The sequence below is a fragment of the Lithobates pipiens genome, unplaced genomic scaffold, assembly GCF_037356315.1.
Source record: "Lithobates pipiens isolate NorthernLeopardFrog02 unplaced genomic scaffold, aLitPip1_a1.2 Scaffold_22, whole genome shotgun sequence".
Lineage (NCBI taxonomy): Eukaryota > Metazoa > Chordata > Amphibia > Anura > Ranidae > Lithobates > Lithobates pipiens.
Genome location: NW_027507784.1, coordinates 51,722,226 through 51,738,050, shown reverse-complemented (window position 1 = coordinate 51,738,050; position 15,825 = coordinate 51,722,226). Strand labels below are relative to the sequence as shown.

The 15,825-nt window shown below is 41.1% G+C and overlaps 1 protein-coding gene across 1 annotated transcript in view; it reads right to left on the bottom strand.

Moving 5' to 3' along the window:
* KCNH7 (potassium voltage-gated channel subfamily H member 7) overlaps positions 1-15,825 on the bottom strand; it is a 685,804-nt gene that overhangs the window by 194,019 nt on the left and 475,960 nt on the right. Inside the window, exon 8 of the mRNA XM_077447576.1 lies at positions 7,420-7,845. Coding sequence (XP_077303702.1) covers positions 7,420-7,845 — 426 coding nt within the window. The remainder of the gene's footprint in view (positions 1-7,419; positions 7,846-15,825) is intronic.

Here is a 15,825-nt window from a genome sequence, read left to right as displayed (position 1 = left end):
TCAGATATTTTTTGTCACAACCTAAGTGGCGATAGTCACAAAGTTCTATTACACATAAACTTTAGGTATTATCTATGTATTCCTTATGCATTAAATATAATTTCTCTTTAAGACTAAATGTAAAAGGGGAATATCATATAATGTCCTTTAATTATACTTTGAATAAATCAAAAATGAGAAAGGATATATATCGCCTGAGACCTCCTCATCCATATTTAAACATCAACATCTAATACTAAATTACCATTTTACATAATAACTCAAGAGTATTGACAGTATAGCCTTGGGTTTCTTCACATATTTTACAGGAAATAGGTCTGTACACATTATGATTTAATTTCCACTGTTAAGCAGACATTAATTTCCTTGTAGAAAGACTTTCAATCGCTCGGGGATTGAGGTTCATGAAAACTATTCCTTCTATGTGAATGCTAATTACATCAACTGTTCTAAAGGAATGTCTTCCTAATGGACGTCAATCAGAAAAGCTGCTGAGCTGCTATTACTAATATACGGTATTTGTTTTATTAAAATGCCATAGAGCCCAGTCAGCCTATCATTGCATCCAGAAAACAGTGACATCAGTGAGGTAATTCAGCTATGTGACTGCTTGCTGGTGATTTCAATTGCCTACAACCTTACAGATACTGGAATAAACAATAATTGGCTGATTGCAGTCCCCGTGCGGGGTGTAATGCAACAACTGTTTTGAGAACTTCTTCCTTTATAATTTCACCAGACATTACAATCTGATTGTACAATCTATTTAGATCTAATAGTATTGCAACAGCTTACCTGACTGGATATAGATTGGGTAAATATAGGTAGGTCCTTATATTACATTTTTGGTAAATCTAACGTTCTCTGTACGAAGATTGTACAGACAGACTGCAATGTGAGCCAAAAAAACGTCCCTTTTAAAATCCCTTATTGATTTTTTTTTCTTTAAAGGCTAAATTTTATTGATAGAAGTGTGTATAAGGGCGCTCTGAGTAACAGACAAGCAGATATCGGTCTATGTAACAATAGAAGAGGGTCTTCATGCATGTCCGGCAGAATTTGAAGAGAGAAGCAAACTCTGGAATTAAAATGAAAAGAAAAAAAAGGTGCCTCTAAGTACAGAAGTAAAACTTTTTATTTCCCAAAAGGGTTAAAAACACTTACAAAAGGCTGGATGGGTAGGAGCACATCATATTAGTAAAATGTCTGGTGGTCTGGCGTTATGGTAGTCCCAAGGAGTCTCAGGGATATCCAGAGGTGTAATTCTATGGTAGCATATTCTGAAGGGGTTGCCAGATGGAAGCCACAACTCTCCTGAATACTGGGAAGACAGCTAGGCTGTCTGAGACAGCATGGAAGCCAAATCCAGGAAGTGATATCAATGGGCCGTTGACGTTACTTCCTGGATTCGGCTTCCATGGCCACTTCAAAATATGCTACCATAGAATTACACCTCCGGATATCCCTGACACTCCTTGGGACTACCAGAACGTCGGACCACTTGCTATATTACTAATATGATGTGATCCACCCTGTAGGTGTTTTTAACCCTTTTGGGACATATAAAGTTTTACTTCTGCACTTAGAGGAACTTTTTTTTATTGATATTTTACTCCTTATTGATCATTTAGTTGGAAAAAATAATTTATAATATGAAAAAATATTTCAATATACACTAAATTCCAAAAATTGCTATCTTCATAGCAAGCTTATTCCAAAGAAAACATTTGTCTGATGCTGTACAGATGGACCCTCAGTGTCCAATATAGGATGAACCTTTGGTGTTCATTATAGGATGAACCTTTGGTGTTCATTATAGGATAAACCTTTGGTGTTCATTATAGGATAAACCTTTGGTGTCCATTATAGGATAAACCTTTAGTGTCCATTGGAGGATGAACCTTCAGCGTCTATTATAGGATGAGCCTTTGGGGTCCATTATAGGACAAACTGTCAGTGTCCATTACAAGATGGAACTTTGGTGTCCATTATAGGATGGATTCTGGGTTTTTATTATAAGACAGACCTTCCATACACGTTGCGTCCCTATGGGCAGGGACTTCATCAGCAGATATTCATCAGTGGTATCCGCTGATGAAGACCCCGCCCATAGGGACGCAACTCATACAGAAGGAAGCGTCGTGACGCCACCCGCGACCATCTTGCATCCTGCTGTTTACATGCTGACGATCTAGCACTAGATTAGTGCCATGCTTGTGAGTGTCTTTTTACTTCTATTATTAAGTTTGTTTTATGCTATGGAGAACATGTTATACTATGTCATGTCCTTTTTGATTTCATGGTCCATGTGTTTTTGGAGATATCCATGCTGAGCAGTTACTGCCTCATCCTGACTTGCTTTGCACCATCCATATGTGCCCGTAAGGGAAGGTGTTTTTTGACCCTCTATAATTTAAAGGGTCCCCGTAGTGAGGTGAGAGGCCATCCTTATCACATACACCTATGGAATGATCTGCATGCTGCATTTGTGTATCACCACTAAGAATCACTATGGACATTGTTTGATTGTTTAAAATGTGGAGTGGATTCTAGCGCTCCACCATCTATTGTATATTCTTTTAAGGGATTTTTGATTATTGACCCTGGTGTTCAGCAGCTATTTGTTACATGATTATTTATATATTCTGCTAATTTATATATACCATAGATTGTAGACTCTAAAGCCGCGTACACACAGATTGTATGGCCTACTTAGTCCGTCATACAATCCGACGGACAGTCCGTCATACTTTCGAATGAACGGACTTGACCACACACGGATGCACAAACAGTCCGTCGAAAGCTTGCGCGATGACGTGTACAGCACGTACGACGGGACTAGAAATAGGAAGTCCAATACACAGCAATGCACCCTTCCGCCGTGTAAATCCTTTCTGAGCATGCGCCATTCTTAGTCCGTCAAACTAGCCTACTCACGAGCGGATTGTCCGCTGAAACCAAAGTATGACGGACAGAATTTCGAAAAATCCGAAATACTTAGTACGCCAGACTGCACGCTGAAAAAGTCAGCTGAAGCCCACACACGAGCGGACTGTCCGCTGAAATGTGTTTCGACGGACTAAGTAGGCCATACAGTCCGCCCGTGTGTACGCGGCCTTAGTTTTACAAAGACTAAATAATATGCATTTATTTTTTTTGTGTTTTTCTACCAAAGACATTTAGCAGAATACATTTTGGTCCAAATTTATAAAGAAAGACTATTGATTTTAAATATTGTATAATATAATATAAGGTAAACAATTTTGTTTTCAAAATACTACCAAAAGAAAGCTTTATTTTGTCTAAAAGAAAATAAAAAAAAATATTTGGGCACATTATTGCATGACTGAGTAAGTGTCAGTCAAACTATCACAGCACTCAAAACTAAAAGAAAGCATTTACAAAGCACAACACTTGCTGCAACTGCTCAAGTGTTATACGTTGTTCCAACCACTGTTGGTTGGGTAACTTGCTCTGCCTGAAAATAAAAATAAATAATCTTAACCACTTAAGCCCTGGACCAGTTTGCAGCCAAAGGACCAAGCGATTCGGCACTGCATCGCTTTAACTGACAATTGCGCGGTCGTGCGATGTGGTTCCCAAACAATATTGGCGTCCTTTTTTTTCCACAAATAGAGCTTTCTTTTGGTGGTATTTGATCACCTCTGCGTTTTTTTTTTTTTGCACTATAAACAAAAGTAATAAAATAAAAATAAAAAAATAAGAAAAAAATGCAATATTTTTTACTTTTTTCTATAATAAATATCCCAAAAAAAATATATGAAAAAACATTTTTTTCCTAAGTTTAGGCCGATACGTATTCTTCTACATATTTTTGGTAAAAAAAATTGCAATTAGCGATTATTGATTGGTTTGCGCAAAAGTTATAGCGTTTACAAAATAGGGGATAGTTTTATAGCATTTTTATAATTTTTTTTTTTTACTAATAATGGCGGCAATCAGCGATTTTTATTGTGACTGCGACATTATGGTGGACACGTCGGACATTTTTGACACATTTTCTGGGACCATTGTCATTTATACAGCAATCAGTGCTATTTAAATGCACTGATTCCTGTGTAAATGACACTGGCAGTGAAGGAGTTAACCACTAGGGGCAGTGTAGGTGTTATGTATAACGTTATGTGTTTTTTTTATTGTAGGGGGCGTGGCCTGGCATGTGACGTCACTGATCGTCTTTCCCTATAAAAGGTAACAGATGATCGGTGACAGCCACAGTAGGAAGCACGGGGAGAGGTTTGTTTACACAGACCTTTCCTCGTTCTTCAGCTCTGTGACCCGATCAAGGGGCAACAGTGGCGATCGGGTCTGCTGGTCCCGCGGCCATGGTCACGGAGCTCAGGACTGGGTCGGGAGCACGCCGGCAGCGGCACACTTCCAGCCCAAGGCTGAGCACTTAAAGAGCAACGTACAGGTACGTACTTGTGCCCAGCTGTGCCATTCTACCGACGTACATCGGCGTGAGGCGGTCCTTAAGTGGTTAAGGAATGTGACATAAAAAAATATATACTGAATATAATAGCTGCGTATATAACTGTTAGAATGAAGTATTTTTTTTTAATAGTGATCATTTAAAGAGGAACTGCAGTCTTCTCACATAATTTGTAATAAAAACAGCTTTGCCTTTCTGAGCTTCCCTCTAACTACTTTGCATATTATTTTATATATACCGTGATTCTGTACTTGCCAAATATGCTGCAGAAATCTCCTTCCACTGAGTCTGGCTGCAACCCTTTTAACTGTGGGCAGCTGAAGCTGCTGCCTGTTCACTTCCTGGATTTACACAAACACACACTTCCACCTCTGCAGCTCTCATTGGCCCTCTTATGACTCATCCCCCCATCCCTTCCTGGTAAATTCTCACAAGACCTAGAGTGAGAGAGAGAGCTGTGTATGATGTCATAAGCCTAGGCTTTTTTTCCAGACAAGAAAGAGGAAGTGGGCTGTATAAGATATTTGCTGGCAGAAAAAAATGTTTTACTATCCAAAGTTAACACTACAAGGGCAGAAGATTTAATAGATGGACAGATTAAAAAAATGACTGAAGTTCTGCCTTAAGCAGCAGCTTAAAACCTATAGTAGGGTAGGGTGACTTTGCTAGAGGGATGAGCCAGGAATTATATTACAGAAAAGAGGCCAGTTGTGCTTAATGAAACAAGTACCTTTGAAAATAGCAATCTTTGCGGAAACCTTTATTCTAAGGGCATCACATCAAGCATTAAACTGATTGACAAATAGAATATTTCAAAAGGGAGAGTTATAACACAGATTGTAAAAATAACACAAAAAAATCAAACTACCAAAACAACCATTGTCACCAAAACAGAAAGAGAGGGGAAATCCAAGGAGAGGCATTCTTTATACATTTGGTCAAATGAAAGTTTTTATCAAATGGTGCCTAGTGAAATATTAAATTCTATATGCAATTGTAATTTAATCTTAAGCCCCGTAAACATGATCAGAAATCCCGCCAGCAAAAGTCCGATGAGAGCTTTTGGTCGGAAATTTCCGACCGTGTGTATACTCCACCGGACTTTTGCTGGCGGAATTTCCACAAAAGATTGAGAGCAGGTTCTCTAACTTTCCAACGGAAAAAAGTTCAGATGGAAAATTCCGATTGTCTGTAGCAATTCTGACGCGCAAAATTCCTACGCATGCTCGGAAATAATTCAACGCATGCTCGAAACATTGAACTTCATTTTCTGGGCTTGTCATAGTGTTGCAAGGCAAGCTTGAGCAGAATTTCGTCTGAAACACCAGGTAAATTTTTTCCGATGGAAAATCTGATCATGTGTACACGGCATAATAATACACCTGCCTACACTCAACAAGGCTTAACCCAAGGCTTAACCCAAACTATGTATAATTAAAGAAAATGTCAAGTCATTAGTGACAACTTGCAATCTATTCACGTGTTTGTCACCCAAGGGTAACTGTACTTTTACATTTGTGTTAAAGCCCATTTCCACGTCAAAAAGTAAATAGTTATACAGAACTCATATGCAAACCTGACCAACGATGCACAATCCTGTTCTATGTAGCACAAGGCAGTACAACTTAAATCTTAAAGGAGAAGTCCAGCCTGAGCTTGTTAGGCTGGGCTTCTCCTATGAGTCACAGGAGTGCAATTTGTTTTACACTCCTGTGACCCGTTTTCAGCAGAGAACGGTCTGAAGTCCACTCTCTGCTGATGTCACAGGAATAAGTCCAGACACCGTGTCATCACACATCATCGTGTGGAGGAGCAGAAAGGAGAGCTGCAGCTCCGCTCTGGGATCTGTGAGAACCAAGCCAATGATGATGTTCGATGGCTCGGTTCTCAGTGAAGAGGTTTTTTTATCTTGAGGCATTCTATGCATTAAGATAAAAAAACTTTCAGTGTACAGCAGCCCCCTCATACTTACCTGAGCCCAATCCTGATCCAGCAATGTTGCATGAGAGCCTCGCTTGTCCGGGACTCTCCCTTCCTGATTGGCTGAGACACAGCAGTGGACTCCCGCTGCTGTCAATCAAAGTCAGTGAGCCAATGAGGAGAGAGAGGGGGTGGGCCAAGCCACGGCTCCATGTCTGAATGGACGACTCACAGAGCAGTGGCTTGCCTCAGGTGCCCCCATAGCAATCTTCTTGCTATGGGGGCACTCAGCAGGAGAGAGGAGCCAGGAGCCGCAGCGAGGGACCCGAGAAGAGGAGGATCTGGACTGCTTTTGTGCAAAACCATTACACAGAGCAGATAAGTAAGACATGTTTGTTATTTTTTTAAACAAAAAAAAAAAACAAGACTAATATCTCTTTATTTCTGTTGCAGACCTCTGCAAAGCTGTCTTAGTTGATTTCCAAGGAGTTCAGGGGCCCCAAATATACAAAATAAACTACCAAAGGTTTGTGGCTAATTTACCTGATACATGTCTCTTTGTGCAATGCGATTGGACTATCCAACAACAAAACTGTGGATTTTTGTTTGAAGAATGTTGGCTTCAATTTGTCTTGCATACACATGTTGGCCAACAATTACGAACGTAGTGACGTACAAGGCGTGCGTGATAGCTCCATTACGAACACTAGTTTTACAAGACCGAGCGCTTCCAGCTTGTACTTGATTCCGAGCATGCATGGACTTTTGTCCGGGGGACTTGTGTACACACGATCAGAAAGTCTGAGGACAAACATTTGTTGGTGGAAAACTTGAGAACCTGCAAGCCAACATTTTTTGGCGGAAAGTCCGACAACAAATGTCCGATGGAGCATACACACGGTCGGACTTACAGCCAACTAGCTCACATCCAACATTTCCTGTCGGAAAATCTGATCTTATGTATGCGGCATTACACTGTGAACAAGCACACTTCTGGTATGCTCTTATGCAATATCCAAAGTATACAACATGTCTCTTCAACTCACCTCATCAGAGCCAGATCCAAATATCAGCAGATCAAAGGGTATCGCTGCAACCATATCTATTAGGAACCAGCCTTTAAAATAATGTATAGCTATTCTTGCAGGATCGCTGACAACCTCTTCGTTCAGATTAACGTATGTGGTCCGGAAGTTTATGAGGATATCGATAATAAACATGATATCGACCATTAAGTCTACGACATTCAGAGGGTTGCAGGAATATCCACATGTGCGTCTCTTCTGCTCCTCTATGTCATTAAGTAGGAAGGCAGCTGAATAAGGAGTGAAAATTGCGGTATAAATAACGAGCAACAAAATGAGCCAGTCCCATACGGCTTTGAAAGGGCTATAGTGCAATATAGTAAACTTATTGATACGAGGTGCTTGAAGTTTGTACTCCGGTAAGACGTCCGCTCCCAGTGACAGAACCTGCAGAGAAAGAGAAGCAAAGATGACAATTAGGGAAAATATATATGTTTACATTGCAGTAAAAGGTTAACATGTCCCCCTGCTGCAAAATGCATACATTGATAAGCAACAAACTTTCTAGATAGGGGGGCACACAAATAATAAAAAATAAAAGTGTTTTTTAGCTTTAACAAGCAAGGATCTTATGCCTTTCATTTCCTACTGTTCTGAATTGTCACTGTTCTGTTTTGTTGATGTATGTTTTTGCTGTAAACTATACTCAATAAAGTATATAAACACCATTTGTAATAAAATCCGCCAAAAAAAAAAAATGATTGCAGTAAGACAGCAAAAATACTTCCTATACTTCCCATACATATTACGTAATATAACTAATATAACAGGGAATACATATACATGATATATATATATATATATATATATATATATATCACCATTAACAATGATGTTACCGGCACCTGCAGCGTGGTCAAATTCTAGGTCGTAAATTAACCACTTAAGGGTCGAGCCTCTTTTTGAGATTTGTTGTTTACAAGATAAAAACAGTTTTTTTTCACTAGAAAATTACTTAGAACCCCCAAACATTATACTTTTTTTATTCGAACACCCTAGAGAATAAAAATGGTGGCTGTTGCAATACTTTCTGTCACACTGTATTTGCGCAGCTGTCTTACAAGCGCACCTTTTTTTGGAAAAAATACACTTTTTTTAAATTAAAACATAAGACAACAGTAAAGTTAGCAGTTAGCCCAATTTTTTTTATATTGTGAAAGATAACGTTACGCCGAGTAAATTGATACCCAACATGTCACGCTTCAAAATTGTGCTCACTCGTGGATTGGCGACAAACTTTTACCCTTTAAAAATCTCCATAGGCAATGTTTAAAAAATTCTACAGGTTGCATGTTTTGAGTTACAGAGGAGGTCTACCTCACATGTGTGGTTTGAACACCGTTTTCATGTGCGGGCGCTACACACGTATTTCACGAGTTTCACTTCTGCACAAGAGCTTGGCAGGACGGGGCGCGTTTGAAAAATTTTTATTTAAATTTATTTTACCTTTTGTTTTTTTGTTTTTACACTGTTCTTAAAAAAAAAAAAAAGGTGTCACTTTTATTCCTAATACATGGAATGTAAACATCCCTTGTAATAGAAAAAAAACATGACAGGACCTCTTAAATATGAGATCTGGGGTCAAAAAGACCTCGGATCTCATATTTACACTAAAATGCAATAAAAAATAATAATAATAAATAGGGTATACATTATATATGGGATAGAAGATGGCTCATACCATGCACCACATCCCCAATTCTAATACACATTGTACAGGTAGAATGGGATTTTTTAGGTACTCAGATATTGACAAAATTACAATTTACCAAATCATTTATTTAATTCCATTAAAATATTTGATAAAATCAATACACAATGATTTCCTCTCACGTTAATCAATCCATTCAACTTGTGTGTAGTTACAAATATTATTCAGTTAACCCGATAATCATAGTATGATGTCATTCAATAATAATTGATCTGAACGGTTTAGGATCGATCAAGTTAAAGATGTTACATTCTCTACATGTTTTGCCATAAACGTGCCTTCTTCAGGAGTTACTGAAGCAAGATAACTGTGTACAAGACAAATCAGATAATAAAAATCCAAATATAATAAAGGTAACAAAAGAGCAATACGACAAAATAATAGATTTAACAATAAACATTTTTTAATAATTTATCTATTTAGAATAAGCCCTGGGGAATGTCTTCCTCAGGATGTTTATTGTTAAATCTATTATTTTGTCACATTGTTCTTATTACCTTTATTATATTTGGATTCTTATTCTCTGATTCGTTTTATACACAGATATCTTTCTACAATAACTCCTGAAGAAATTATGTTTATGGCGAAACATGTAGAGATTGTAACATCTGTAGCTTGATCAAATATTGTTGTATGACATCATACTTGAATAGATTGAATAACATGAGAGGAAATCATATCATGTGCATCCACTTGCCGCCTGCCATGTATCAAAATAACGGTGGCAAAGTGGTTGTGTTATCCTGACCGGATATCATATGACGTCTTTCAGGATAACAATCTGCTGCGCGCCCCTAGGAGTGCGCATCATGGCAATCGTTGCTGCGGTGTGTCAGTCTGACACACCGCAACTCTGATCTAGGTAAAGAGTTTCTGACGGAGACTCTTTATCAGGTGATCAGCTGTGTCCAATCACGGCTGATCATGATGTAAATAGGAAGAGCCGTTGATCGGCTTTTCATCACTCAAGCCTGTCAGACGTGAGTAGAGGAGAGCAGATGGGCTGCTCCTCTGACAGGGGGTTCTGTGCAAATTGATGTTCAGCACAGCACCCCTAAGGATGCCCACAACTAGTCACCACCAGGTATGCCACCCATGGCCACCAGGGATGCCAATCAGTGTCCACAATGGATGCCAATCAATGCCATACTATAATGCTTGCCAATCAGAGATGCCCACCAGTACCATCCATGCCCATTCGTGCCACCTATCAGTGCCCATCCGTGCCTCCTCTCAGTACCAATCTGTGCCACCTATCAGTGCCCATCAGTGCCGCCTTTCAGTGCTCAGTGCCACTTTTCGGTGCCCATCAGTGCCACCTATGTATATCCATCAGCGCTGCATATCAGTGCCACCTATCAGTGCCCATAAGTGCCGCATATTAGTGCCCATCAGTGTCACCTCATTGGTGACACCTCATCGGTGCCCCTTAGTGCTGCCTTATCAGTGCCCGTCAGTATAGCCCCATCAGTGCCCATCAGTGAAAGAGAAAATTACTTATTTACAAATTTTGTAACAGAAACAAAAAAACTATTTTTTTCAAAATTTTTGGTTATTTTTTAATTTGTTTAGCAGAAAATAAAAATTCCAGAGGTGATCAAATACCACCAAAAGAAAGCTCTATTTATGGGAACAACATTATAAAAATTTAGTTTGGGTACAGTGTAGCATGACCGTTTGAAACCAAATCCTTGTTATTATTGGCAATGGCATGGTGTGAGTGGATTTCTGCCAATCATAGGCTGTGTCATGCCCCTTCAGCTTGTGTCTATTGTGTGTGTGTGCTTAGAATAAGGGGGAGGTGAAGCCTGTAATACCCTGCCCTCATGTGTACAGCTGTTTCATGCGCGTGGAGGAGGAGAGAGGAAGTGGGCTGTCATTTATCAGTGTATATGCCCACATGTGTGACTCTATCTTCACATGGGCTTCTCAGATGTGATCAAGGAGGAAATGTTCAGCATAGGAATACCTGAGCATGTGCATTAGCTGCCAACATCTCCTCTACAGAAGCCCCAGCTGCATTGGGGACATGAACAGGAAAGAGTTATAGACAACAGAAGGATCAACCAGGTTTTTATACAGACTTTTTGGTATTTTTTGTATTTAATTCCGCAGATACAAACTATGCAGCTTTGACTTAAGTTGCATAAAGTCTTAGTTTAAATGTAAGCCTTTTATATACACCATCTGAAAGCCTGGCTGAAAAACTCCCAGAGATGGCATACCCCCATCCTGCCATGTTGCTAGGGCACTATTAATGCACTTCCAGCTGCTTCTGCCTATTTCCACCATCACACGCAAAACCCTGCTCGTGCATGGTTTACCATCTCCTCCATCACAGCATCGCTGAGCTCAGAGCTACTGGGTGAGGGAAAGAGAATGTGAGAGGGTTTGAACTGAAATAGGCAAGTTAGGAGTGAGTAGTACCGGCTGTCTTAGCAAGGTCAATAAAGCATGACAAGGGGATATCATCTCTGGAAGTTTTTCCCAGGTTTAGGTAGGTGCGTAAATGGCCAACAACTATAGCAGGGCATTAAAGTCCTGCTAGCCGCATCTTTGGAGCGGTGAAGGAGCGGTGTATTCACCGCTCCTAAACCTCTCCTACCCATTGAAATCAATGGGACAGCGCGGCAATACCACCGGCAAAGCGCCGCTGCAGCGGCGCTTTGCGGGCGGGTTTAACCCTTTTTCGGCCGCTAGCGGGGGTTAAAACCACCCCACTAGCGCCCGCAGACTGCCGCTAAAACGACAGTAAAGCGCCGCTAAAAATAGCGGCACTTTACAGCCGACGCCCGCATCGCCCCAGTGTGAAAGCAGCCTAAATGAACAAAGAGCTGGGTTCTCTTAAAACTTCAACCCCACCACCCAGTGATACTTTTGATGCATTCCACAAAAGTCCTGTTTGCTTTTTTCCGACGGATTTTGGCTCAAACTTGTCTTGCATACACACAGTCGCACAAAGTTGTTGGAAAATTCGATCGTTCAGAACGCGGTGATGTAAACAACGTACTACGGGACTATAAAGAGGGCAGTAGCCAATAGCTCTTGTCTCGTAATTTATTCTGAGCATGCGTGGCACTTTGTGCGTTGGAGTTGTCTACACACGATCGGAATTTAAACAATCAGATTTTGTTGTCAGAAAATTTTAGATTCTGCTCTCAAACTTTGTGTGTCGAAAATTCCGACGGAAAAAGTCCAATGGAACCCACACACGATCGGATTTTCTGACAACATGATCCAATCGCACATTTTCCGTTGGAAAGTCTGACCGTGTGTGTCGGAGCTTAAACAATGTTAAGAGAACCTTTTCCACTCCCTCATGTCATAGTGTTTGGGCCTGGTGATCATCTGCTGAGCCCCAAGTACTGCAACTTGGGAGGAAGGGAGGTCATATACACTATATTTTCAAAAGTATTGGGAAGCCTGACTTTACACGCACATGAACTTTAATCACATTCCAGTCTTAGTCCCTTAGACCCTTTGCAGCTATAACAGCTTCAACTCTTCTGGGAAGGCTGTCCACAAGGTTTAGGAGTGTGTCTATGGGAATGTTTGATCATTCTTCCAGAAGCACATTTGTGAGGTCAGGCACTGATGTTGGACAAGAAGGCCTGGCTCACAGTCTCCATTCTACTTCATCCCAAAGGTGTTGATGTCAGGTGTGCAGGCCAGTCATGTTCCTCCACCCCAAACTCGCTCATCCATGTCTTTATGGACTTTGTTTTGTGCACTGATCCAAATCATTTGGTGGAGGGAAGATTATGGTGTGGGGTTGTTTTTCAGGGGTTGGGCTTGGCCCCTTAGTTCCAGGGAGGGGAACTCTTAAGGTATCAGTGTACTAAGACATTTTGGACAATTTCATGCTTCCATTTTTCCATGCTTCCTTTGTGGGAACAGTTTGTGGATGGCCTCTTCCTGTTGCAACATGACTGCACACCAGTGCACAAATGAAGGTTCATAAAGACATGGACGAGCGGGTTTGGGGTGGAGGAACTTGACTGGCCTGCACAGAGTCCTGACCTCAACCTGATAGAACACCTTTGGGATGAATTAGAGCAGAGACTGCGAGCCAGGCCTTCTCATCCATCATCAGTGCCTGACCTCACAAATGTGCTTCTGGAAGAATGGTCAAACATTCCCATAGACACACTCCTAAACCTCGTGGACAGCCTTCCCAGAAGAGTTGAAGTTGTTGTAGCTGCAAAGGTTGGGCCAACTCAGTATTGAACTCTGCAGACAAAGACCCCCTTCGCACTGAACCGCCTAGGGGACCAGCGGTAAAGTGTCACTATTTTTAGCGCTGCTTTACCTTCGTTTTAGCGGCACTATTCAGCCGATAGCGGGGCGGTTTTAACTCCTGGCTAGTGACCAAAAAGGGGTTAAATCCGCCTGCAAAACGTCACTGGAGCGGTGTTTTACTGTCAGTATCGCAGAGCTGCTCCATTGATTTCAATGGGGAGCAGCGATGGAGGAGTGGTGAGTTCACAGCTCCAAAGAAGCTGCTGGCAGGACATTTTGTGATGCCCTGCCAGCACACCGCTCCAGTGTGACAGCCCTAGGGCTGTCACACTGGAGTGAATGGAGCCGCTTTTTTCAGCCGCAGTGTGAAAGGGGTCTTAGACTGGGATGCCATTAAAGAGGAAGTAAACCCTGATGGGTTTACTTCCTCTTTTTTTCCCTGCAAAGGTAAAGCATAATGGACTACTATGCATCGCATAGTAGCTCATTATGTGTCACTTACCTGACACAGGAGCCAGCGAAGTCGCCGCTGTCCCCTGTAGTCCGCCGCATCCATGTTGCTTGTGGCGTCTCGCAGCTCCGACGAATCACAGCGGCGCAACCGCGATGACGTCACTCCCGCGCATGCGCACGGGAGTCGCGCCTCGCAGCTCCGCCGCTGTCATACGGCGAAGCCGCGATGACGTCACTCCCGCGCATGCGCACGGGAGTCGACAAATTTGCCAAATCCATTCTTGGATTTGCCGCATTTAGTGCGCCTGCGCGCCGCTGTCTACGGCGCATGCGCCGTAGACAGCGGTGCCCATTTTCGGGCAAATATCTCCTAAACCATATAGGTTTAGGAGATATTGCTTGGACCTACAGGTAAGCCTTAATCTAGGCTTACCTATAGGTCCAAGTTGTTTGGAAGGGTTTACTTCCTTTTTAAAGTTCATGTGCATGCAAATACAGGTGTCCTAATACTTTTGACAATATAATATACTCTCCATACTCAGAAGAATAGCGGGGGGAGGAGCACGGTAAATAAATAATCAGGATAGGGGTCTTAATATGGGAACATATGGGCTGTAAAAGGACAAAGTGACAGTTTCTGTAAACTATCTGAACATGTGATCTTTAATAAAATAAAACTGACCACAAATCTATTATCCTTTATCATTAAAATGCATCTGTACTTCTCCCAGGACCATTTTATTTATAAAAGTGACCCTATACCTATTATAATTGCCTCTAGCCTATGTATGGCCTTAACAGTCCCTGATTCTGTAATGATTCTTCGCACAAGCAATGCACACATTCTCGGAAACCTTAAATATATATACATGAATTACTGGTTGGCTGGGAATAAAAACATTGCTAGTATTATAACATTTATCCCTTCAGGCTTCACAATAGGGCAGCAAATACAGTACAAGTAGGATCTAAAATAAAGCACTCACAAAAAAATGAAATTGCTGAGTACAAATAATATGTGTTAGGTACACCACTGGAGCAGGAGGCTTGAATAGAAAACATCCATTATCTCATAGAAAGTACTTAGTGGTAAGTGCTCCATGAAACAGCTATGGTCTGGAATTACTACAGAATTTTCACATTGTTACACTAACTGCTAGATAATATAGCTGATTTAAAGTGCATTTTTTTCTACCCAGTGCTTGCATAAATGCTAACTCCAGAATATGTTCTGTATTAGCAACCCTATGCAAACACTGGAGTCAGCATTCGATTTTTATGCATTGTTATTTACAGAAATAGAGACATTTTTACATACCAACAGACCAGCTATATTTCCTTCCTAAAGGCCCGTACACACGGTCGGACTTTTTGACAACAAACATGCAAATTAGCTGTTTTGGAGCAACATCCGACTGTATGTACGCTCCATCAGACAAACTTTTTCTGTTTTCATCGGACTTTTGTTGGCTGTGCGAACGGACAAACTTTCTGGCAACAAAAGTCCGATGGAGCAAAGTCCGACCGTGTGTACGCAAAAGCATCGGACTTTTGTACAAGGTACAAACACGCATGCTCAGAACCAATGCAAAAGATCAGACTACAATACAGAAGTTGACCAAAGGTGGCGCTGGAGTCATTGAACGTCCTCTTTTGAAGTAGCGTCAGTAAGTTGTGACGTCACTACTTTCGTGTTTGTTGTCAAAAAGTCCGACCGTGTGTATGCAATACAAACTTGTGGACCACGCCCTTTGTACAAAAGTCCACGGAAAAGTTTGTACAAAGTCCGACCGTATGTATGAGGCTTAAGAAGTATACTACTGAAAAGCAAGTTTATCCCATGTGAAACAAATTTACACTATATGGCAATAATTATTTCAGAGTTCAGGTGTTATCAATGATGGGTACACCAAATGACTGAGTTTAGGTGTTATCAATGACGGGTACACCAAATGACTGAGCTC